We start from the raw sequence: 26,753 nt of genomic DNA, 5'->3' as shown, positions 1-26,753 counted from the left end.
TAACTTTTGTTGCTCCCAGTATTTACATTTACTATCTACATTATATTGATGATATCACGCAATTTACATAACTGACCAAATGATCTTTTCAAACAGCGTCTGGATTGCTACATACACTATGTGGTATTTTTAAACCATCAAAGGATAGTGCATGCTAAAACTACTAAGACAATGTTGTAACAACCTTTTCATCTCTGTCTCAAAGTTATAGCGCAGCAAAAAGGACTCTTTCCATCTGGCACGATATGAGGATATGTGTATGTGGATACCTGCATCTTGAGGTTCGCACATCCTCTATAACAGGCATTCCCAACCACGGTCCTCAAGGCACACCAACAGTGCAGGTTTTTGTGATATCCAGGCTGCAGCACAGATGTTCAAATCAAAATAACTGAGCTACTAATTAAGTCACCTGTGCTGAAGCCTGGATATCACTAAAACCTGCACTGTTAGTGTGCCTTGAGGACGGTGGTTGGGAATGCCTGCTCTATAAGCTTTGTATGCTACTGATCATCAGTGAGAACTTGTCTAAGCCTATATTTATTTCACTTGCATCCAACGCTGCATACAGTAGCGCCAACTCCATTAACACGCCCTCCCTACACTTTGCCTATATAAGAACGTCCCCATAACAGCTCAGATACGACTCCTTTGTCACAAATGGAGACATGAGTGAAATACATCATCCGTACTTGTGTACAGTTGTCTGCAGCATGCGCAGTACAAGAACAGTACGCTCTGCAGACAGGCCTATCGTCCATTCTACATCAGACCCAATGTGTGTGACATAAATTCTAATATTCATACTGTAGACACAATCTGGTTTGTTATCATTATTCACAATTTGACATCTCTATACTTCTCGAAAATTAGAGATGAGTCTATGTAGTCACCAAGCATACCCACCTATACTCATACAGTAAGAAATGGAAAAACTAGTTTGGCTTACTATAGACAGCATGACATTTCTGCACTATGGCCCTCATTCCGAGTTGTACGCTCGCAAGCTGCTTTTAGCAGCATTGCACACGCTAAGCCGCCGCCTACTGGGAGTGAATCTTAGCTTAGCAGAATTGCGAACGAAAGATTCTCAAAATTGCGAATAGAAATTTCTAAGCAGTTTCTGAGTAGCTCGACACTTACTCTGCCACTGCGATCAGTTCAGTCAGTTTCGTTCCTGGTTTGACATCACAAACACACCCAGCGTTCGCCCAGACAATCCCCCTTTTCTCCAGCAACTCCCGCGTTTTTCCCAGAAACGGTAGCATTTTTTCACACACTCCCATAAAACGGCCAGTTTCCGCCCAGAAACACCCACTTCCTGTCAATCACACTACGATCACCAGAACGAAGAAAAAACCTCGTAATGCCGTGAGTAAAATACCAAACTTCTTAGCAAATTTACTTGGCGCAGCCGCAGTGCGAACATTGCGCATGCGCAGTTTGCGGAAAATCGCTGCGATGCGATGAAAAATAACGAGCGAACAACTCGGAATGAGGGCCTATGTTTGGCTGAATATAATTGTATCTAGTAATTAGTTACATTCGCTAACCTGCATATCACATACTGTACATGTGTCAGCGATCTCTGCACGCAAGCCTTTCCCATAGATGACGCAGGACTCTGCTCAAGTATAGCAAAATAATGTTGCCAGTGAAAACTTACACTAACCTCTTATACTTTTAATAATTTTAAAATAAATGTATTTTATCTGTGCAAGGCTAATATCTCAGCATGCTTTGTATTAGCAAACCCCCGGGAAATTACAAGATAATAATCTGTATTAAATAAATTAAGGATTTTAGTAAGAAAAATAAAATGCTCTTTCCTCCCACACTGCAGAGAGATAAGGGTCCGTGTCTTACACAGCAAAAGGATCGTTATGATATCCACCATGCTGGGGTGAAATAAGATTATTCATTCTGTACATTTTGTACGGTGTCACATATAGTAATGGTCAAATTACCAAGAGAAAATTAGAACAATTTAAGTGATTTAAATAAGTAATAGTTCTTTTATAAAGCATTCAATAAAACTATAGTCTTTATGTTTCCTCGTGAACCTCGAAATTGTAAGGCAGAGGTAATAATAAAAGAGGTAATTCTCTACAGAACAAATGGGAAGAGGTAAGTGACCTAATACAGCCAGGGGAATAAAAAACAATGTGGGTTGCACAGCCTTAAACTATATTTTAATATGACACATTACCCTGTTGTTAACATTTTAGCTGTCATCACATCCATATTATTGGAATTAATGGAACTGCAGTCCTAGTGATGGAGCACAGTGTGGGAATAAAATAACCACCAATAAATCAGTAAATTGTCTAACAACTCAATGAATGCTAGACAACAATTATCTGCTAATAAAAAGATATTTATAACATGCCTATAATAATTGAACTTGATGCAAAAAAGGAATTGTTTTGAAAACCACACAAATTGGTGCAAAAAAATATATGCTGCCTATGGAAACAATGGACCCAATTGGATAACACCCCTCATCCGAGATTATGAACACAAACTATAATAAAATAGGGTCAATCGATCCCTTTGGCGCATGGAAAATGGCAATGAGGATTGTAACAATCAAGTAACTTTCCTAAACCAAAAAAAAAAATGAGCTCTCTTTGCGTACCCCCACTCACGCTGTTAAAGAGTGGGTTACACACATCAAGGTATCTTTGTTCTTCTAAAAGTAACGATACTGTAATCCTTGAAATGTTAGTTCCTAAAGAATAAACTTGGGTATCGTACCCCAACTCACACGTCACTAGAAGTGTAGACTCCTATCAAGGTTTCTTTACACTGTTCACAGATATGGTTCCTGATGTATATTCTGGTCAAGGATAGCCTCATACAGATGTAAAAAAGAAAAAGAAAAAAACCAATGTGTGATAAAGCTTCTTTCACATGTGGAATACGTTAATACGGAACAGTTTCCTAGTTTCACACACACCCAGGAAGGTTTAAATGTATATGTGGTTATTTCCTTTCTAGGACACTTGATCTTTCTATGCAATAATGTGCGTACCCTGACTCACACAAAGAGCAACTGGATAACTCCTATCAAGGTATCTTTCACTCCTCAGATGTATCTCAATTTTTATAAGCAAGTCTCCAATCTCAATGTATGTGCGTACCCCCACTCACGCTGTTAGGGAGCAGACCACCCACATCAAGGTATCTTTGTTCTTCTAAATATAGGATAAAGTTAAAAGGTATTATAAAAGATGAACCTGGGTATCGTACCCCAACTCACACGGCAATCGAAGTATGAACTCCCATAAAGGTTTCTTTCATCCGTAAACAGTGGGACAACTCCTTTAAGGGTATTTCTTACTCGCCAGCCGTACCCCAATTCACAAGTAGGTCCACAGCATTAATCTTATCAAGGTATCTTTGCTGGATCCCTTTTTCACAATATCTTTCTAGCCACAGAGAGCTCTTGATCTCCAAAAAATATGTGAATTTTATTTGTTCCTCAAAAGGCACATGTACATAAATCCGAAAACATATATATGTACAAAAAAACACAATGCAAAGTCATTAAAAAAATTCCTCAAAGAAAACTGATGAATTCCAGCATGAAACAAATTTAAAAACAAATAATAAAAAAAAAAAAATTAGTTTCATGCTAGAACCTTTATGGGAGTTCATACTTCGGTTGCCGTGTGAGTTGGGGTACGATACCCAGGTTCATCTTTTATAATACCTTTTAACTTTATCCTATATTTAGAAGAACAAAGATACCTTGATGTGGGTGGTCTGCTCCCTAACAGCGTGAGTGGGGGTACGCACATACATTGAGATTGGAGACTTGCTTATAAAAATTGAGATACATCTAAGGAGTGAAAGATACCTTGATAGGAGTTATCCAGTTGCTCTTTGTGTGAGTCAGGGTACGCACATTATTGCATAGAAAGATCAAGTGTCCTAGAAAGGAAATAACCACATATACATTTAAACCTTCCTGGGTGTGTGTGAAACTAGGAAACTGTTCCGTATTAACGTATTCCACATGTGAAAGAAGCTTTATCACACATTGTTTTTTTTCTTTTTCTTTTTTACATCTGTATGAGGCTATCCTTGACCAGAATATACATTAGGAACCATATCTGTGAACAGTGTAAAGAAACCTTGATAGGAGTCTACACTTCTAGTGACGTGTGAGTTGGGGTACGATACCAAAGTTTATCCTTTAGGAACTAACATTTCAAGGATTACAGTATCGTTACTTTTAGAAGAACAAAGATACCTTGATGTGTGTAACCCACTCTTTAACAGCGTGAGTGGGGGTACACAAAGAGAGCTCTTTTTTTTTTTTTTGGTTTAGGAAAGTTACTTCATTGTTACAATCCTCATTGCCATTTTCCATGCGCCAAAGGGATCGATTGACCCTATTTTATTCTAGTTTATGCCTATAATAATGATGGTGCACCGTTTTGCTGTAATGATGCTGCTGGTGCTCACTTAATCTAAATGCACAGGAACTACAGGATGCAGATGACACTGGTAAGTAGCTAGTGATTGATCTGATTTAGCAGAGATAACCGGACTAGAACCAATAATGCTGGCCGGGCAGGAACCGGCAATGCGGACCAGGCTGGAACCGTTAATGCTGATTAGCGCAGGAACCAGGAGAGAGATGGACTGGATGGAATACTGCAGACAGGACTGGTACCAGATAACTAGACCAAACTGGAACTGCATCACTGAGCTGGAAGCGGAGTGGAACCGGATTGCTGAATGCAATGTCTAAGCAGGAACACACGAATAGACTGCAGACTGCTAAGACCTAGGTTGACATCTGAGGAATCAACATTGCACTGGCAACTGGCTTAAACTACTGGAAGTCCTTTTATAGGGGTTGCTGTCTCCCAATTGGATGCTGTGGTCAGCTGAGCAGAATCAGCACTCTGACTGGCTGAAAGAGAATAGGTGACAAGCACTGGTTCTGAAGAGAACTTTGGCGTGGAGACAGAATGGGTAATACATTGCAGGAAGACATGACACTGCCATAGCCTGCGGACCTCTGAGAGAACCGAGAGAGACAGCAAGTAACAGAACCTGAGAGTCCAATGCGTGACAGGGCAGTTTGGTCTCAGAGATACTTATAATTTTGCACATGGTAGATATATGCATTTAGGGCTAGGGCCTGATTCAGAGATGGACGCAATGTCGATTTTGTACACAGTGGAGCGATATTTTGCAACTGCGCATGCATATAAATTGCACATGCGCAGAGAGGATTTATTTGCACTGTTTGTGGGAGGTAACGGGGGAGCGGCGACTCTAACGCAGGCCTGTCACAACCATTTCTGGGTCATGTCACAGTTTGTGACTATGTTCCTCTATGCAGTTACAATGGCTCTGGCGTCTTACTTCCAGCTGCTATGCAGCACAATCATAGGGTTACTCAGATCATCTTAGTTTGTCTGATGGTTGTGCCTTTAAACGCAAGCGGCGCATCAGTGACGCCATCAGTGGGCGTCTCTATACAAATCCTGGCAGATGCAACATTAGCATATTTTAACACAGCCACTGCTGACATCTCTGAATCAGGCCGTTAGTTCTATGCATAGGCGGATCCAGGGGGGGGGGCACTCGGGCCCGTGCCCCCCCTGTCATTTCTTCTTTTTTTTTTCAAAAGGAGAACAGCAGCAGTACTACTGCTATATTCGTCAGTCAGATTTGATAAAAGAGCCGGCAGGCACTAGGAGCGCTAACAGCAGGTCTGTGTGGTAACCAATGGGGAAGCTGGAGCTGCAGGTCCAGCCTCCCCTGCTCACACCGCAACCTACCTCCCCCACTGCCAGCCAGCCAGAGTCCAGCCCAGGCGCGGGGTTCAAATGCCAGCATCGAGTATGACTGTTACTTATGACGGCGCAGAAGGCTTCATTAGCTCTCACTGCACCACACGGTTTCCTAGCGCTTCCTTCTCTACTTTCTTTACCATCATGCTAGGTGCAGTCACACTCAGCCTCAGTTTTGAAAAGGCGACCCGTGTGATTGTGACAGGGCTGTCCTGCAGATGTCTTATGCTGCTTGTTGGAGTCTGCAGTTCGTGTCCTGCAATCTGAGTCTCACTGCAGTGCCCAAAACAAGGTCTGCTGCACCTGCCACCACCAACTAAAAACTATAATAATTATATTGTGCTGGGGTGCCTTCCAGGCTCCCATAACTAATGGAACAGGTGACCAACATTTCAAGGCCCAATCAGCCTTTTCATCAGGGTGAAACATTGGCAATAAACCAGGATGCGCTCCTACAGCCAATCATTACCTGATGGTGTATTCTGTGAGGCCACGCCCCCTGTGATACCACACCCCTTTTCTGGGAGCACGCGTGCCTTAGGTGCATGTAAATATAACTATTACCGTTCCCCTATCATGGTGCCCCCCATTTAATTTTCTTCTGGATCCGCCCCTGGTTCTATGAACGCAATGTGGGATCAATTTTAACCAACTTGCGTTCCACTGTTTATAAAAAGATAACAAGAGTAGGTGGTGACAGGGAACCAGGTATTCTTAACCTCTGAACTCTGTGCACTGATGCACAAATTTAACAAGTAAACAAATTGTCAACAGAAACATACTTGTAAATACTGTAAAATATGGTATTGAGAGACACAGTAATAGCAAGAATGTCCTACAGACCCCCTAGGTTAATGGTTACGGTAATGCCAAAGACTGGATGATTATTATTATTATTATTATTATAGTGACTTCACATTACTTTTTCACTGGATTTTCCTTCATAGGGCTTGATGAGATAGGTTCTGCGAATCTGACAGATGGTAACGTCTCACTCGTACATTTAAGTGCTGTTGAAATTAAACACAAAAATCTTTATTACATAAACCTCTTTTAATAATGTAAAAACCAATAAAAAAATATTTATTTTACATGTGAGATCCTAATCAGCAACAGACTGACAGACAACACAAGAAAGTGCTTATAGGCCCTCATTCCGAGTTGTTCGCTCGCTAGCTGCTTTTAGCAGCATTGCACACGCTAAGCCGCCGCCCTCTGGGAGTGTAACTTAGCTTAGCAGAATTGCGAACGAAAGATTAGCAGAATTGCGAATAGAAAATTCTTAGCAGTTTCTGAGTAGCTCCAGACTTACTCAGCCATTGCGATCAGTTCAGTCAGTTTCGTTCCTGGTTTGACGTCACAAACACACCCAGCGTTCGCCCAGACACTCCCCCGTTTCTTCAGACACTCCCGCGTTTTTCCCAGAAACGCCAGCGTTTTTTCGCACACGCCCAGAAAACGGCCAGTTTTCGCCCAGAAACACCCACTTCCTGTCAATCACACTCCGATCACCAGAACGATGAAAAAATAAGAATTTACTTACCGATAATTCTATTTCTCGGAGTCCGTAGTGGATGCTGGGGTTCCTGAAAGGACCATGGGGAATAGCGGCTCCGCAGGAGACAGGGCACAAAAGTAAAGCTTTTCCGATCAGGTGGTGTGCACTGGCTCCTCCCCCTATGACCCTCCTCCAGACTCCAGTTAGGTACTGTGCCCGGACGAGCGTACACAATAAGGGAGGAATTTTGAATCCCGGGTAAGACTCATACCAGCCACACCAATCACACCGTACAACTTGTGATCTAAACCCAGTTAACAGTATGATAACAAAAGGAGCCTCTGAAAGACGGCTTCCTACAACAATAACCCGATTTTTGTAACAATAACTATGTACAAGTATTGCAGAATAATCCGCACTTGGGATGGGCGCCCAGCATCCACTACGGACTCCGAGAAATAGAATTATCGGTAAGTAAATTCTTATTTTCTCTATCGTCCTAGTGGATGCTGGGGTTCCTGAAAGGACCATGGGGATTATACCAAAGCTCCCAAACGGGCGGGAGAGTGTGGATGACTCTGCAGCACCGAATGAGAGAACTCCAGGTCCTCTTTTTGCCAGGGTATCATATTTGTAGAATTTTACAAACGTGTTCTCCCCCGACCACGTAGCTGCTCGGCAGAGTTGTAATGCCGAGACCCCTCGGGCAGCCGCCCAAGATGAGCCCACCTTCCTTGTGGAATGGGCATTTACATATTTTTTGCTGTGGCAAGCCTGCCACAGAATGTGCAAGCTGAATTGTACTACAAATCCAACGAGCAATAGTCTGCTTAGAAGCAGGAGCACCCAGCTTGTTGGGTGCATACAGGATAAACAGCAAGTCAGATTTCCTGACTCCAGCCGACCTGGAAACTATATTTTCAGGGCCCTGACAACATCCAGCAACTTGGAGTCCTCCAAGTCCCTAGTAGCCGCAGGTACCACAATAAGCTGGTTCAGGTGAAACGCTGACACCACCTTAGGGAGAAACTGGGGACGAGTCCACAGCTTTGCTCTGTCCGAATGGACAATCAGATATGGCTTTGTGAGATAAAGCCGCCAATTCTGACACTCGCCTGGCCGAGGCCAGGACCAACAGCATGGTCGCTTTCCATGTGAGATATATCAAATCCACAGATTTGAGTTGTTTAAACCAATGTGATTTTAGGAATCCCAAACTACGTTGAGATCGCCCAGTGCCACTGGAGACATCAAAAGGGGGTTGTATATGCAGTACTCCCTTAACAACTTCTGGACTTCAGGAACTGAAGCCAATTTCTTTCTGGAAGAAAATCGACCGGTCGAAATTTGAACCTTAATGGACCCCAATTTGAGACCCATATACACTCCTGTTTGCAGGAAATGTAGGAATTAACCTAGTTGAAATTCTTCCGTGGAGCCTTCCTGGCCTCACACCATGGAACACATTTTCACCTAAGCAGTGATAATGTTGTGCGGTCACCGCCTTCCTGGCTCTGACCAGGGTAGGGATGACCTCTTCCGGAATGCCTTTTTCCCTTAGGATCCGGCGTTCACCCGTCAACGCGGCTGCGGTAAGTCATGGAACAGACATGATTCTTGCTGAATCAAGATCCTTTCTAGTATCTCTTGAAGTTCCGGGTACCAAGTTCTTCTTGGCCAAACCGGAGCCACGAGTATAGTTCTTACTCCTCTCCTTCCTATCATTCTCCATACACTGGGTATGAAAGGCAGAGGAGGGAACACATACACCGACTGGTACACCCACGGTGTTACCAGAGCGTCCCAGCTATTGCCTGAGGGTCTCTAGACCTGGCGCTTCATGTGGGACGCCATCATAACCACCTTTGGTCTTTCCCAACGGTTTACAAACATGTGGAAACTTCCAGATGAAGTTCCCACTTTTCCGGGTGGAATTCATTCATGCTGAGGAAATCTTCCTAGTTGTCCACTCCCGGAATGAACACTGCTGACAGTGTTATCACATGATTTTTCGCCCAGCGAAGAATCCTTGCTGTCATTGCCCTCCTGCTTCTTGTGCCGCCCCGTCTGTTTACGTGGGCGACTGCCATGATGATGTCCTACTGGATCAGCACCGGTTGACTTTGAAGCAGAGGTCTTCCTAGGCTCAGAGCATCGTAAATTGCCCGTAGCTCCAGTATATTCATGTGGAGAGAAATCTCCAGACTTGACCACACTTCCTTGGAAATTTCTTCCCTGTGTGACTGTTCCCCAGCCTCTCAGACTGGCATCCGTGGTCACCAGAACACAGTCCTGAATGCTGAATGTGCTGCCCTCTAGAAGATGAGCACTCTGCAGCCCCCACAGAAGAGACACCCTTGTCCTTGGAGACAGGGTTATCCGCTGATGCATCTGAAGATGCGATCCGGACCATTCGTCCCGCAAATCCCCCTGAAAAGTTTTTGCGTGAGATCTGCCGAATGGAATCGCTTCGTAAGAAGCCACCATTTTTCCCAGGACTCCTGTGCATTGATGCACTGATACTTGGCCTGGTTTTAGGAGGTTTCTGACTAGGTCGGATAACTCCCTGGCTTTCCCCTCCAGGAGAAATACCTCTTTCTGGACTATGCCCAGAATCATTCCTAGGAACAGCAGACGTATCATCGGAAAACAGCTGCGATTTTTGGAATATTTAGAATCCACTCGTGCTGTCGTAGAACTACTTTAGATAGTTCTTTTCCGACCTCCAACTGTTCTCTGGAAACTTGCCCCTTTCAGGATATCGTCCAAGTAAGGGATAATTAAGATGCCTTTCTTCTTTTAAGAATCATCTTTTCGGCCATTACCTTGGTAAAGGCCCGGGGTGCCGTGGATAATTCAACGGCAGCGTCTGAAACTGATATTGACAGTTCTGTATCACGAACCAGAGGTACCCTTGTTGAGAAGGGCAAATTTGGACATGGAGGTAATCCTTGATGTCCAGGGACACCATATAGTCCCCTTTTTTCCGGTTCTCTATCACTGCTCTGAGTGACTCCATCTTGATCTGAACCTTTTTATGTAAGTGTTCAAAGATTTCAGATTTAGACTATGTCTCACCAAGCCGTCTGGCTTCAGTACCACAATATAGTGTGGAAGACTAATACCCTTTTCCTTGTTGTAGGAGGGGTACTTTGATTATCACCTGCTGGAAATACAGCTTGTGAATTTTTTCCCAATACTGCCTCCCTGTCGGAGGGAGCCGTTGGTAAAGCAGGCTTCAGGAACCTGCGAGGAAAAAATGTCTCGACTCTCCAATCTGTACCCCTGGGATAATACTTGTACGATCTAGGGGTCAACTTGCGAGTGATCCCACTGCGCGCTGAGACTCTTGAGACTACCCCCCCACCTCACCTGAGTCCGCTTGCACGGCCCCAGCGTCACGCTGAGGACTTGGCAGACGCGGTGGAGGGCTTCTTTTCCTGGGAAGGGGCTGCCTGCTGCAGTCTACTTCCCTTTCCTCTATGTCTGGGCAGATATGACTGGCCTTTTGCCCGCTTGCCCACATGGGAAACGGAAGGATTGAGGCTGAAAAGACAGTGTCTTTTTCTGCTGAGATGTAACTTGGGGTAAAAAGGTTGGATTTCCCAGCTGTAGCCGTGGCCCCCAGGTCCGATGGACCGACCCCAAATAACTCCTTCCCTTTATACGGCAATACTTCCATGTGCCGTATGGGATCTGTATCACCTGACCACTGTCGTGTCCATGACATCTTCTGGGAGATATGGACAACGCACTTATCTTGATGCCAGAGTGCAAATATCCCTCTGTGCATCTCGCATACATATATATAGAATGCATCCTATTAAATGCTCTATATCAATAAAATATTTTTAGTCAGGGAATTCGACCAAGCCAACCCAGCACTGCATCTCCAGGCTGATGGCGATCGCTGGTCGCAGTATAACCACCGTATGTGTGTATATACTTTTTAGGATATTTTTCCAGCTGCCTATCAGCTGGCTCCTTGAGGGCGGCCGTATCTGGAGACGGTAACGCCACTTGATAAGCGTGTGAGCGCCTTATCCACCCTAAGGGGTGTTTCCCAACGCGCCCTAACTTCTGGCGGGAAAGGGTATAACGCCAATATTTGCTATCGGGGTAAACCCACGCATCATCACACACTTCATTTTATTTTATCTGATTCAGGAAAAACTACAGGTAGTTTTTTCACTCCCACATAATACCCTTTTTTGTGGTACTTGTAGTATCAGAAATATGTAACACCTCCTTCATTGCCCTTAACGTGTGGCCCTAATGAGGAATACGTTTGTTTATTCACCGTCGACACTGGATTCAGTGTCCGTGTCTGTGTCTGTGTCGACCGACTGAGGTAAATGGGCGTTTTTTTAAAAACCCCTGACGGTGTTTCTGAGACGCCTGGACCGGTACTAATTGTTTGTCGGCCGTCTCATGTCGTCAACCGACCTTGCAGCGTGTTGACATGTTCACGTAATTCCCTAAATAAGCCATCCATTCCGGTGTCGACTCCCTAGAGAGTGACATCACCATTACAGGCAATTTCTCCGCCTCCTCCAACATCGTCCTCATACATGTCGACACACACGTACCGACACACAGCACACACACCTGGAATGCTCTGACAGAGGACAGGACCCCACTAGCCTTTTGGAGAGACAGAGGGAGAGTTTGCCAGCACACACCAAAAAACGCTATAATTACATAGGGACAACCTTATATAAGTGTTTCTCCCTAATAGCATCTTTATATATATATTTATATCGCCAATTAGTGCCCCCCTCTCTGTTTAAACCCTGTTTCTGTAGTGCAGTGCAGGGGAGAGCCTGGGAGCCTTCTCTCCAGCCTTTCTGTGAGAGAAAAAATGGCGCTGTGTGCTGAGGAGATAGGCCCCGCCCCTTTTCCGGCGGGCTCGTCTCCCGCTCTTTAGTGAAGTTTGGCAGGGGTTAAATATCTCCATATAGCCTCTGGGGGCTATATGTGAGGTATTTTTAGCCAGTATATAGGTTTACATTTGCCTCCCAGGGCGCCCCCCCCCAGCGCCCTGCACCCTCAGTGACAGCGTGTGAAGTGTGCTGAGAGGAAAATGGCGCACAGCTGCAGTGCTGTGCGCTACCTTTAGTTAGACTGTCAGAGTCTTCAGCCGCCGATTCTGGACCTCTTCTAACTTCAGCATCTGCAAGGGGGCCGGCGGCGCGGCTCCGGTGACCATCCAGGCTGTACCTGTGATCGTCCCTCTGGAGCTGATGTCCAGTAGCCAAGAAGCCAATCCATCCTGCACGCAGGTGAGTTCACTTCTTCTCCCCTCAGTCCCTCGTTGCAGTGATCCTGTTGCCAGCAGGACTCACTGTAAAATAAAAAACCTAAGCTAAACTTTCTCTAAGCAGCTCTTTAGGAGAGCCACCTAGAATTGCACCCTTCTCGGCCGGGCACAAAAATCTAACTGGAGTCTGGAGGAGGGTCATAGGGGGAGGAGCCAGTGCACACCACCTGATCGGAAAAGCTTTACTTTTGTGCCCTGTCTCCTGCGGAGCCGCTATTCCCCATGGTCCTTTCAGGAACCCCAGCATCCACTAGGACGATAGAGAAATCCTTGTTATGCCGTGAGTAAAATACCTAACTTTTGTGTAAAATAACTAAGCGCATGCGCTCTGCGAACCTTGCGCATGCACAGTAAGCGACTAATCGCAATATAGCGAAAATCGACAACGAGCGAACAACTCGGAATGACCACCATAGGGCCTAATTCAGAGTTGATCGCAGTAGCAAATTTGTTAGCGGTTGGACAACCATGTGATATAACATGTGCAGAGAGAGTTAGATTTGGGTAGGGTGTGTTCAAACTGAAATCTAAATTGCAGTGTAAAAATAAAGCAGCCAGTATTTACCCTGCAGAGAAACAATATAACCCACCCAAATCTAACTCTCTCTGCAAATGTTATATCTTCCCCCTCCCCTGCAGTGCACATGGTTTTGCCCAACTGCTAACAAATTTGCTGCTGCGATCAACTCCGAATTACCCCATAGTGTAATATATTACTAGTAACAATAGGTACAATCCAAAGAAATGTGAGTAATGTGAGTAAATTGATAATTAAGGTTCATCTAACAGTTACATGTGAAGTCTCGTCTTAATTTAATTCTGGACATATATATTATGGGATATCTTCAATCTCAATCTTTTAACGTAGCCCAGCACCAAAATACACCAACAAATGACCAAAGGCATAGTATAGAAAATGATTCTATTTAATATAAATAATACAAGATTAAAAACTTGTAAAATTTATGTAAATGCATTTATACCATATGAACACGACAAGATGGAATCACTGGGCATGATTCAGAGTGGGAAATCGGTGGCAGCGAAAGGTCCATTCTGTGCATGGCCTCTGCCATTGCCTGATTTATAGGCAGCAGCAATGAGGAAGTGGGAAGGGGAGGAGGGAGGGCTGAGTTCCTAGAAACGGGGTGGGGCGGGGAGGGGGGGGGGTGTTACCTCTGTTTTCTAGGAGGGGAGAGCCAAGGTTGCAGCCAATCAACTGAAGCTAAGGGTCGCTTCCACTAGCTAGCTGCACAAGCTGAGGCTTAGTCAGCTGGCATTCTGCTGGTAGTATCGCAAACGATGGTCACGGTGTTGGATCCCAGCTTGTGACGTCAGTCGAAGTGCTCAGATCGCAGCTACATGCAGGAGGTGTCTCTTCTACTGAGATGTCTTCTGCATGCCCCTCCTAGAGATCGGACAGAATTTCAATGTTGCTTGCATGCGGCATTAAACGTCTGTCCATTTCGGGATCAGGCTTACTGAACGTTTGCCACTGCACTTTGCACCATGGTTTCTATTTGTGCTGGCAGTTTGAGTCCCCAGTGTAAAGAGACTGACACAGCGCTGTGTGTGTGTGTGTGTGTGTGTGTGTGTGTGTGTGTGTGTGTGTGTGTGTGTGTGTGTGTGTGTGTGTGTGTGTGTGTGTGTGTGTGTGTGTGTAGGGGGGCAGTGTGTGTGGTCACAGTCGTCTAACAACAGGTATAGCTATTATCAAGTTTAATCCCCACGATAACCAGCAAGAAAACTTAAATAACAGTTTAGCTTCTACCAGGAACTGAACAGAAGTAGAAGTGGTTGTGTTATAATACAAAAAATGGGACTAACATAACATAAACAAAAAAAAGACTTTAAATGAGAAATAAACAATATAATATAAAATAAGAATTTACTTACCGATAATTCTATTTCTCATAGTCCGTAGTGGATGCTGGGGACTCCGTAAGGACCATGGGGAATAGCGGCTCCGCAGGAGACTGGGCACATCTAAAGAAAGCTTTAGGACTAACTGGTGTGCACTGGCTCCTCCCCCTATGACCCTCCTCCAAGCCTCAGTTAGGATACTGTGCCCGGACGAGCGTACACAATAAGGAAGGATTTTGAATCCCGGGTAAGACTCATACCAGCCACACCAATCACACCGTATAACTTGTGATCTGAACCCAGTTAACAGTATGATAACAGAGGAGCCTCTGAAAAGATGGCTCACAACAATAATAACCCGATTTTTGTAACAATAACTATGTACAAGTATTGCAGACAATCCGCACTTGGGATGGGCGCCCAGCATCCACTACGGACTATGAGAAATAGAATTATCGGTAAGTAAATTCTTATTTTCTCTAACGTCCTAAGTGGATGCTGGGGACTCCGTAAGGACCATGGGGATTATACCAAAGCTCCCAAACGGGCGGGAGAGTGCGGATGACTCTGCAGCACCGAATGAGAGAACTCCAGGTCCTCCTCAGCAAGGGTATCAAATTTGTAGAATTTAGCAAACGTGTTTGCCCCTGACCAAGTAGCTGCTCGGCAAAGTTGTAAAGCCGAGACCCCTCGGGCAGCCGCCCAAGATGAGCCCACCTTCCTTGTGGAATGGGCTTTTACAGATTTTAGCTGTGGCAGGCCTGCCACAGAATGTGCAAGCTGAATTGTACTACAAATCCAACGAGCAATAGTCTGCTTAGAAGCAGGAGCACCCAGCTTGTTGGGTGCATACAGGATAAACAGCGAGTCAGATTTCCTGACTCCAGCCGTCCTGGAAACATATTTTCAGGACCCTGACAACATCCAGCAACTTGGATTCCTCCAAGTCCCTAGTAGCCGCAGGCACCACAATAGGTTGGTTCAGGTGAAAACGCTGGAACCACCTTAGGGAGAAACTGAGGACGAGTCCTCAATTCCGCCCTGTCCGAATGGAAAATCAGATAAGGGCTTTTGCAGGATAAAGCCGCCAATTCTGACACGCGCCTGGCCCAGGCCAGGGCCAACAGCATGACCACTTTCCATGTGAGATATTTTAACTCCACAGATTTAAGTGGTTCAAACCAATGTGACTTTTGGAACCCAAACTACATTGAGATCCCAAATTGCCACTGGAGGCACAAAAGGAGGCTGTATATGCAGTACCCCTTTTACAAACGTCTAAACTTCAGGGACTGAAGCTAGTTCTTTTTTGGACACTCCTGTTTGCAGGAAATGTAGGAATCGACCCAGTTGAATTTCCTCCGTCGGGCCTTACTGGCCTCGCACTACGCAACATATTTTCGCCAATTGCGGTGATAATGTTTTTGCGGTTACATCCTTCCTGGCTTTAGATCAGGATATGGATGACTTCATCCGGAATGCCTTTTTTCCTTCAGGATCCGGTGTTCAACCGGCATGCCGTCAAACGCAGCCGCGGTAAGTCTTGGAACAGACAGGGTCCTTGCTGGAGCAGGTCCCTTCTTAGAGGTAGAGGCCACGGATCCTCCGTGAGCATCTCTTGAAGTTCCGGTTACCAAGTCCTTCTTGGCCAATCCGGAGCCACGAATATAGTACTTTCTCCTCTCCATCTTATCAATCTCAGTACCTTGGGTATGAGAGGCAGAGGAGGGAACACATACACTGACTGGTACACCCACGGTGTTACCAGAGCGTCTACAACTATTGCCTGAGGGTCTCTTGACCTGGCGCAATACCTGTCGAGTTTTTTAATCATGTGGACGACTTCTGGGTGAAGTCCCCACTCTCCCGGGTGGAGGTCGTGCTGATGAAGTCTGCTTCCCAGTTGTCCACTCCCGGAATGAATACTGTTGACAGTGCTATCACATGATTTTCCGCCCAGCGAAGAATCCCTGCAGCTTCTGCCATTGCCCTCCTGCTTCTTGTGCCACCCTGTCTGTTTACGTGGGTGACTGCCATGATGTTGTCCGACTGGATCAACACCGGCTGACCTTGAAGCAGAGGTCTTGCTAAGCTTAGAGCATTGTAAATGGCCCTTAGCTTCAGGATATTTATGTGAAGTGATGTATCCAGGCTTGACCCTAAGCCCTGGATATTCCTTCCCTGTGTGACTGCTCCCCAGCCTCGCAGGCTGGCATCCGTGGTCACCAGGACCCAGTCCTGAATGCCGAATCTGCGGCCCTCTAAAAGATGAGCACTCTGCAACCACCACAGGATGGATACCCTTGTCCTTGGTGACAGGGTTATCCGCTGATGCATCTGAAAATGCGACCCGGACCATTTGTCCAGTAGGTTCCACTGGAAAGTTCTTGCGTGGAATCTAACGAATGGGATTGCTTCGTAGGAAGCCACCATTTTTACCCAGAACCCTTGTGCATTGATGCACTGAGACTTGGTTCGGTTTTAGGAGGTTCCTGACTAGCTCGGATAACTCCCTGGCTTTCTCTTCCGGGAGAAACACCTTTTTTCTGGACTGTGTCCAGGAACATCCCTAGGAAACAGAAGACAAGTCGTCGGAACCAGCTGCGATTTTGGAATATTGAGAATCCAATCGTGCTGCCGCAACACTACCTGAGATAGTGCTACACCGACTTCCAACTGTTCCCTGGATCTTACCCTTATCAGGGAATCGTCCAAGTAAGGGATAACTAAAATTCCCTTCCTTCGAAGGGATATAATTTCGGCCATTACCTTGGTAAAGACCCGGGGTGCCGTGGACCATCCCTACGGCAGCGTCTGAACTGATAGTGACAGTTCTGTACCATAACCTGAGGTACCCTTGGTGAGAAGGGTAAATTTTGACATGAAGGTAAGCATCCTTGATGTCCCGAGACATCATGTAGTCCCCTTCTTCCAGGTTCGCAATCACTGCTCTGAGTGACTCAATCTTGAATTTGAACCTCTGTATGTAAGTGTTCAAAGATTTTAGATTTTAGATTTAGAATCGGTCTCACCGAGCCGTCTGGCTTCGGTACCACAATAGTGTGGAATAATACCCCGTTCCCTGTTGCAGGAGGGGTACCTTGATTATCACCTGCTGGGAATACAGCTTGTGAATGGCTTCCAAAACTGCCTCCCTGTCAGAGGGAGACGTCGGTAAAGCCGACTTTTGGAAACGGCGAGGGGGAGACGTCTCGAATTTCAATATGTACCCTTGAGATATTACCTGAAGGATCCAGGGGTCTACTCGCGAGTGAGCCCACTGCGCACTGAAATTCATTGAGAACGGGCCCCCACCGTGCCTGAGCTTGTAAGGCCCTAGCGTCATACTGAGGGCTTTGCAGAGGCGGGAAAGGGTTTCTGTTCCTGGGAACTGGTAATCTCTTCAGCCTTTTTCCTCTCCCTCTGTCACGAGCAGAAAAGAGGAACCTTTTGTCCGCTTGCCAACAAAGGACTGCGCCTGATAATACGGCGTCTTATTTTGAGAGGCGACCTGGGGTACAAACGTGGATTTCCCAGTTGTTGCCGTGGCCACCAGGTCTAAAAGACCGACCCCAAATGTCCCCTTTCAAAGGCAATACTTCCAAATGCCGTTTGGAATCCGCATCACCTGACCATTTTACTGGTAGAATTGGACAACGCACTTATACTTGATGCCAGTCGGCAAATATTCCGCTGTGCATCATGCATATATAGAAATGCATCTTTTAAATGCTCTATAGGCAATAATATACTATCCTTATCTAGGATATCAATATTTCCAGTCAGGGAATCCGACCATGCCAACCCAGCACTGCACCTCCAGGCTGAGGCGATTGCTGGTCGCAGTATAACACCAGTATGTGTGTGAATACATTTTTGGATACCCTCCTGCTTTCTATCAGCAGGATCCTTAAGGGCGGCCATCTCATGAGAGGGTAGAGCCCTTGTTCTTACAAGCGTGTGAGCGCCTTATCCCCCCTAGGGGGTGTTTCCCAATGCACCCTAACCTCTGGCGGGAAAGGGTATACAGCCAATACTTTTTAAGAAATTATCAATTGTTATCGGGGGGAAACCCACGCATCATCACACACCTCATTTTATTTCTCAGATTCAGGAAAACTACAGGTAGTTTTTCCCTCACCGAACATAATACCCCTTTTTGGTGGTACTCGTATTATCAGAAATGTATAAAACATTTTCCATTGTCTCAATCATGTAACGTGTGGCCCTACTGGAAATCACGGTTGTCTCTTCACCGTCGACACAGGAGTCAGTATCCGTGTCGGCGTCTGTATCTGCCATCTGAGGTAACGGGCGCTTTAGAGCCCCTGACGGCCTATGAGACGTCTGGACAGGCACAAGCTGAGTAGCCGGCTGTCTCATGTCAACCACTGTTTTTTTATACAGAGCTGACACTGTCACGTAATTTTCAACAGTACATCCACTCAGGTGTCGACCCCCTAGGTGGTGACATCACTGTTACAGACACTCTGCTCCGTCTCCACATCATTTTTCTCCTCATACATGTCGACACAAACGTACCGACACACAGCACACACACAGGGAATGCTCTGATAGAGGACAGGACCCCACTAGCCCTTTGGGGAGACAGAGGGAGAGTATGCCAGCACACACCAGAGCGCTATATATATATACAGGGATAACCTTATATAAGTGTTTTTCCCCTTATAGCTGCTGTATGTTTTAATACTGCGCCTAATTAGTGCCCCCCTCTCTTTTTTTAACCCTTTCTGTAGTGTAGTGACTGCAGGGAAGAGCCAGGGAGCTTCCCTCCAACTGAGCTGTGAGGGAAAATGGCGCCAGTGTGCTGAGGAGATAGGCTCCGCCCCCTTTTCGGCGGCCTTATCTCCCGTTTTTCTGTATATTCTGGCAGGGGTTAAATGCATCCATATAGCCCAGGAGCTATATGTGATGTATTTTTTTTGCCATGTAAGGTATTTTTATCATGTTTTATTGCGTCTCAGGGCGCCCCCCCCCCCAGCGCCCTGCACCCTCAGTGACCGGAGTATGAAGTGTGCTGAGAGCAATGGCGCACAGCTGCAGTGCTGTGCGCTACCTTATTGAAGACAGGAACGTCTTCTGCCGCCGATTTTTCCGGACCTCTTCGCTCTTCTGGCTCTGTAAGGGGGCCGGTGGCGCGGCTCCGGGACCCATCCAGGCTGAGCCTGTGATCGTCCCTCTGGAGCTAATGTCCAGTAGCCAAGAAGCCCAATCCACTCTGCACGCAGGTGAGTTCGCTTCTTCTCCCCTTAGTCCCTCGATGCAGTGAGCCTGTTGCCAGCAGGTCTCACTGAAAATAACAAACCTAAACTAAAACTTTCACTAAGAAGCTCAGGAGAGCCCCTAGTGTGCACCCTTCTCGTCGGGCACAGAAATCTAACTGAGGCTTGGAGGAGGGTCATAGGGGGAGGAGCCAGTGCACACCAGTTAGTCCTAAAGCTTTCTTTAGATGTGCCCAGTCTCCTGCGGAGCCGCTATTCCCCATGGTCCTTACGGAGTCCCCAGCATCCACTTAGGACGTTAGAGAAATAAACAATATTTTAAGATTACATACAGAATGTGTCCTCATTGATTGTTGCAGCAGTCACGCAAAACAGCCCCTTTAGGTGCACCAAGTCCTGTGAGACTCTGCTAACGTTGGGTATCATTTTTGTTGAAAATGTGTGTTAGTCGCAATGCAATGCGCCTATGACACACCAGAAAACTGTGCTGTTTAATTTGATATGCGACACTAAGTTCAGCAACCCAAAATAGATGTATACAAGAGTTGTGCTTCTCCAAACTGCCACATACAAAGGTAGTTGAAGGTCAGACATTTATACACTGTCTAAGGGGCCCATTTATCATTGATCGCATTAGCATTGCAGAATGAGATCACATCTGCCAGATGTACAGTATCATCCGGCACAGGCAGGAACACGGGCTCTGAAAGCTTTGAATCCTCAGCATCTGCATTTTCATAATAATGACATGCCTCAGGGGAGGGTATGTAATGTAAATACCAAATTGCTTTCTAACAAATATTTAAAATGCCCGCTCTAATATATATTGTAGACGCCTGCACCTCTTATTACCATGTGCCATGAATGTGCGCTATACATCGCAAAACGCTGCATCCCATAAGAGAAAACAATACACCCACACATTATCTGAGTTCCAAAGCTCATTGATGTATATATTTGTTATTAAAAATAGGATTTTAGTACCTACCGGTAAATCCTTTTCTCCTAGTCCGTAGAGTATGCTGGGGACTCCAAAAGGACCATGGGGTATAGACGGATCCGCAGGAGCTTGGGCACACTATAAAGACTTAAACTGGGTGTGAACTGGCTCCTCCCTCTATGCCCCTCCTAGAGACCTCAGTTAGAAAACTGTGCCCAGGAGAGATGGACATTTCGAGGAAAGAATTTAAAATTTAAACTAGTGATGAGCGGGTTCGGTTTCTCGGAAACCGAACCCCCCCGAACTTCACCCATTTTACACGGGTCCGAGGCAGGTTCGAACCTTCCCGCCTTGTTCGGCTAACCCGAGCGCGCCCGAACGTCATCATCCCGCTGTCGGATTCTCGCGAGATTCGGATTCCATATAAGCAGCCGCGCGTCGCCGCCATTTTCACTCGTGCATTGGAGATGATAGGGAGAGGACGTGGCTGGCGTCCTCTCCGTTTATTGTTGAACTTGATTGCTTTATTGCTTAATTGTGGGGAGGACTGGGGAGCAGCTGTTAGGAGGAGTACAGTGCAGAGTTTTGCTGATCAGTGACCACCAGTTTTATCCGTTTTCTGCCTGAAAAAAAACGCTCCATATCTGTGCTCAGTGTGCTGCATAATATATCTGTGCTCACACTGCTTAATTGTGGGGACTGGGGAGCAGCTGTATTATATAGCAGGAGTACAGTGCAGAGTTTTGCTGACAGTGACCACCAGTATACGTTGTCTGCCTGAAAAACACTCCATATCTGTGATCAGTGTGCTGCTTTATTGTGGGGACTGGGGACCACCAGTATAATTAATATTATGTAGGAGGAGTACAGTGCAGAGTTTTGCTGACCAGTGACCACCAGTATACTATATATAGCAGTACGATACGGAAGGCCACTGCTGTGCCTACCTCTGTGTCGTCATTAAGTATACTATCCATCTACATTCTATACCTGTGGTGCATTTTAGTTTTGCAGTTTGCTGACACAGTGACCACCAGTATACTATATATAGCAGTACGATACGGAAGGCCACTGCTGTGCCTACCTCTGTGTCGTCATTAAGTATACTATCCATCTACATTCTATACCTGTGGTGCATTTTAGTTTTGCAGTTTGCTGACACAGTGACCACCAGTATACTATATATAGCAGTACGATACGGAAGGCCACTGCTGTGCCTACCTCTGTGTCGTCATTGTTAGGCGCCGGGGTCCGCAATGTCCGCGCGGCCCGGCGCCTAGCAACTAGGGACGCCGTGCGCCTTCAGCCGTCGGCTTCCTAGCAACGCTAGACGCCGGGCGCGCTGAGCCGCACGGACCCTAGCAACGGGGACGCCACGGGCGGACCGCGTTCCCCGGTGCAGGGTCTAATTGCACACACACTTGTCTTCTGGCCGTGCAGCAAGGCAGCTGCACGGCATTAATACCAATCAGGCTCTGAACAGCTGATTGGAGGACTCCCTGCTAAATACCTGCCCAGTGCTGCACACAGACGCCGGTAATAGCTTCCTGCATGCTGCCTTGGTTTGCTGAACGTCTGTTCCTGTCCTGCTGTATCCAGTCATTCCTGTCCTCAGAAGTTCTGTATCTTGGAGTTGTCATCTCATCCCAAGAAGTCGTTTGGTCCCCTGTTGTCCTCAACGATCACCAGAGAATATCGTGTGGTGTTCGTGAGTTACGGCTCTGCCGTATGTTGCGGCTCAGCTGCTTTTTCTTTATATTCTGTTTCGGAGCATTTGCGGAGGGTTCCGCTTCCACAAGTCCTCTCCGGAACTCGGCGGTGCCGGGTAGGAGAGTGGACAAGTGGATATTTTGGTTGTCCTTTTCCCTGGCGGTTTTTCCGCACATATTCTAGTTTTTAGTTTCTTGTAGCCCCTGGCCTGGTTGTTTAGTCAGAGGGCCCCTTGTTATCACCCTGTCTCGGATTTCCCTTTGTCTCCCATTAAGACCTGAGGGGGCATCGGAGATGGGCAGACATAGGCCCTCATTCCGAGTCGTTCGCTCGGTATTTTTCATCGCATCGCAGTGAAATTCCGCTTAGTGCGCATGCGCAATATTCGCACTGCGACTGCGCCAAGTATCTTTGCTATGAAGATAGTATTTTTACTCACGGCTTTTTCCTCGCTCCGGCGATCGTAATGTGATTGACAGGAAATGGGTGTTACTGGGCGGAAACAGGCCGTTTTATGGGAGTGTGGCTGAAAACGCTACCGTTTCCGGAAAAAACGCAGGAGTGGCCGGAGAAACGGGGGAGTGGTTGGGCGAACGCTGGGTGTGTTTGTGACGTCAAACCAGGAACGACAAGCACTGAACTGATCGCACAGGCAGAGTAAGTCTGGAGCTACTCTAAAACTGCTAAGTAGTTTGTGAGCGCAATATTGCGAATACATCGGTCGCAATTTTAAGATGCTAAGATACACTCCCAGTAGGCGGCGGCTTAGCGTGTGTAACTCTGCTAAATTCGCCTTGCGACCGATCAACTCGGAATGAGGGCCATAATCCGCCCTTCAAACGCGGCTGCCATGGGCTCAAGCAACCATAGTCTCGCAGGGGATTTCTGACAGCACGGGCGAGACAACGGAGTTAGGGCGCCAGGGGCTATTTTCCATTCCCGCTCCCTTCCCCAGCAATTCGTTCCAGTGCTCCGGTCCTCGCAAAAGATCTCCTCAGACCAGAGTGCTGGAATCATAACATTATTACCGGCCATAGCAAAAAATTAAAATTAAACAGGGCTTTAATTTTTTCCTCTCATTCAGTTTTTGTTAAAGTTTTTTGGCCGCATGAATCCGACAGCTTTAGGGCCAAATCCTGGCCAGCTCTTAGTCAATCAGATTCAAGAACTTACTCAGATGGTTCAGGATCTTTCTCTTCGGGTGAGGTCGCAGGAAGATCTTTTGCGAGCCTCCCCAAAGGTGGTCCCTGAACCAAAGATGCATTTGCCCGACCGTTTTTTCTGGTGATAGAAAAGATTTTTTTAATTTTAAAGAGTCCTGTAAACTTTATTTTCGTTTAAGACCTACTTCCTCTGGTACTGAATCTCAGCGGGTTGGGATTATTATTTCTTTACTCCAGGGGGATCCTCAGACCTGGGCATTCGGTTTAAGAGCAGAGGATCCTGCGTTGTTGTCAGTAGACGCTTTCTTTAAATCTTTAGGGCTTTTGTATGATGACCCAGATAGAGAGGCGTCCGCTGAAAGTCAGCTGCGCGCTCTCAAACAAGGTAGAAATCCTGCAGAGGTTTATTGTACTGAGTTTCGCCGTTGGTCGAACGACTGTGGCTGGAATGACCCAGCCCTGCGCAGTCAGTTTCGCCTCGGCTTATCAGAGTCTATTAAAGACAGTCTCCTCCAGTACCCCGCTCCTGAGACTCTCGATAAACTCATGGAGCTTTCTATTAAGATTGATCGTCGTCTCAGAGAGCGGAGAGCTGAAAGAGGAACATCTGTAAGGTCAAGTCCTTGTGTTTATTCCATTCCAGAAGACGTCGAGGAGCCCATGCAGATGGGTCTCTCCCGGCTGTCTCCTGAGGAAAGGACCAGAAGGCAAAATTCCGGTCTTTGTTTGTACTGTGGTGGTAAGGGACATTTTGCTCGTAACTGTCCGAACAAGTCGGGAAACGCTTTGACCAGGTGAATTGTGAGGGGGTTCACCTAGGTCTGCAGCTTATCTCCTCGAATAACACTCTTTTAGTTCCAGTTAAGGTTTCCTTTGACAGCCTCAGTTCTTTGGTGTCGGCTTTTGTTGACAGTGGAGCTGCAGGAAACTTTATGGATTTAACTTGGGCTAAGGCCTTAGGCATTCCTCAGTTACCATTGGGTAGGTGTGTCACCATGCATGGCTTAGATGGGAGTCCGCTTTCCAACGGGGTTATTACTCACCGTACACCTCCCGTAGTACTTACAGTAGGAGCTTTACATTCCGAAAAGATCGAGTTCTATCTAACACATTGCCCAGCAGTTCCAGTTGTTCTGGGTCACCCTTGGATGGCCTTTCATAATCCCACCATTGATTGGCGGTCCGGGGAGATTTCACAATGGGGTACTTTTTGTGCTAAGGAATGTATTTCGTTTCCAGTTAGAGTAGCAGCTATCATTCCAGAACTCATTCCTGTGGAATACCAGGAGTTTGCCGATGTATTCTCCAAAGGCAATGCGGACATTCTGCCTCCCCATCGGCCTTATGATTGTGCTATTGAGCTAATCCCTGGTGCCGCATTGCCAAAGGGGAGATTATATGCATTGTCCGGGCCAGAAACTTCGGCTATGAATGACTATGTTCAGGAGAGCTTACAGAAAGGTTTTATTAGACCATCAAAATCCCCTTTAAGTGCTGGTTTTTTCTTTATGGAGAAAAAGGATGGCTCGCTTAGACCATGCATAGATTTTAGAGCCTTGAATAAAATCTCAGTCAAAAACACTTATCCTTTGCCGTTGATTTCTGTACTCTTTGATCAGTTACGTTCTGCTGTGATTTTTTCTAAAATTGACCTGAGATGAGCTTACAACCTCATCCGAATTAAATCTGGAGATGAGTGGAAGACGGCTTTCAGTACTCAGTCGGGTCACTACGAATACCTGGTGATGCCGTTCGGCCTGTCTAATGCTCCAGCAGTTTTTCAAGACCTCATTAACGATGTGCTCCGTGACTTCCTAGGGAAATTTGTGGTCGTTTATTTAGACGACATCTTGATTTTTTCTGAATCGATGGAACAACATATCACCCAGGTGCGTCTGGTTCTTCAAAAGTTACGTGAGAATCGTTTATATGCCAAGCTGGAGAAGTGTGAATTTCACGTCACGAAAGTATCTTTTTTAGGGTACATAATTTCCCCTCAGGGATTTTCCATGGAACCTAAGAAGCTTCAGGCCATCCTTAATTGGGCGCAACCCACCAATTTAAAAGCAATTCAGCGCTTTTTAGGGTTTGCGAATTATTATAGGAGGTTCATTCATTCTTTTTCTGACCTGGTTGCTCCCATTGTGGCTCTGACAAAGAAAGGAGCGGATCCTACCAACTGGTCGCATGAAGCTGAGTTGTCCTTCCGGGCTCTGAAACAAGCCTTTGTCTCAGCTCCAGTCCTCAGACATCCTAATCCGGAATTGCCCTTTGTTGTGGAGGTTGATGCCTCAGAGGTTGGAGTGGGGGCTGTCCTTTCTCAAAAGGATCCGGTGTCTTTGGACTTACATCCTTGTGCCTTTATGTCCAGGAAGTTCTCCTCCGCTGAATCCAATTATGACGTTGGTAATCGGGAGTTACTGGCGGTAAAGTGGGCTTTTGAGGAGTGGAGGCATTGGCTGGAAGGAGCGAAGCATACTATTTCGGTATTGACTGACCATAAGAACCTGCAATACATTGAATCAGCTAAACGGCTTAATGCCCGGCAGGCACGTTGGGCATTATTTTTTACTCGTTTCAAATTTATAATCACTTTCAGGCCTGGTTCCAAGAATACTAAAGCTGATGCCCTGTCACGTAGCTTTCTTCCGGTTCACAATAACAATCCTGTTGTTACCCCAATACTTCCATCTTCGGTCATCCGGGCAGGCCTCACACAGGATTTATTTACCCAGTTAAACCAACTTCAACATCAAGCTCCTAGATTTACTCCTGTTGGTCGTCTTTACGTTCCTGAATTTTTGAGAGCTACTGTTTTAACTGAATTCCATGACAACAAAGTTTCAGGGCATCCGGGAATCACTAAAACATTGGAGTTAGTCTCTCGCTCAGTATGGTGGCCTAGTATTTCTAAAGACGTTAGGGAATTTGTTTATTCATGTCAGGTTTGTGCACAGCATAAGGTTCCCCGTTCCTTGCCTATAGGGCAACTTATGCCCTTAAGTGTCCCTCTCAGGCCATGGTCTCATATTTCCATGGATTTTGTGGTTGACCTTCCCCTTTCAGCCGGATTCCGAGTCATATGGGTGGTAGTGGACCGTTTTAGTAAAATGGCTCATTTTATTGCTCTTCCCCGATTGCCTTCTGCTCAAGGGTTGGCAGTTTTGTTCCTCCGCCATGTGTTCAGGCTTCATGGGTTG

At 46.2% G+C, this 26,753-nt stretch overlaps 1 protein-coding gene across 3 annotated transcripts in view; it reads right to left on the bottom strand.

Annotated features, from left to right (window-relative positions):
* The window catches only part of CFAP92 (cilia and flagella associated protein 92 (putative)), a 567,578-nt gene that overhangs the window by 422,173 nt on the left and 118,652 nt on the right, over positions 1–26,753 (bottom strand). For all 3 annotated transcript variants that reach the window (XM_063940590.1, XM_063940589.1, XM_063940591.1), the window contains exon 6: positions 6,739–6,826. In XM_063940590.1, the coding sequence (XP_063796660.1) occupies positions 6,739–6,826 (88 nt within the window). The remainder of the gene's footprint in view (positions 1–6,738; positions 6,827–26,753) is intronic.

This window comes from Pseudophryne corroboree, chromosome 9, assembly GCF_028390025.1.
Source record: "Pseudophryne corroboree isolate aPseCor3 chromosome 9, aPseCor3.hap2, whole genome shotgun sequence".
NCBI classification, from domain to species: Eukaryota; Metazoa; Chordata; class Amphibia; order Anura; family Myobatrachidae; genus Pseudophryne; species Pseudophryne corroboree.
This window is presented reverse-complemented; position numbering and strand designations above follow the sequence as displayed.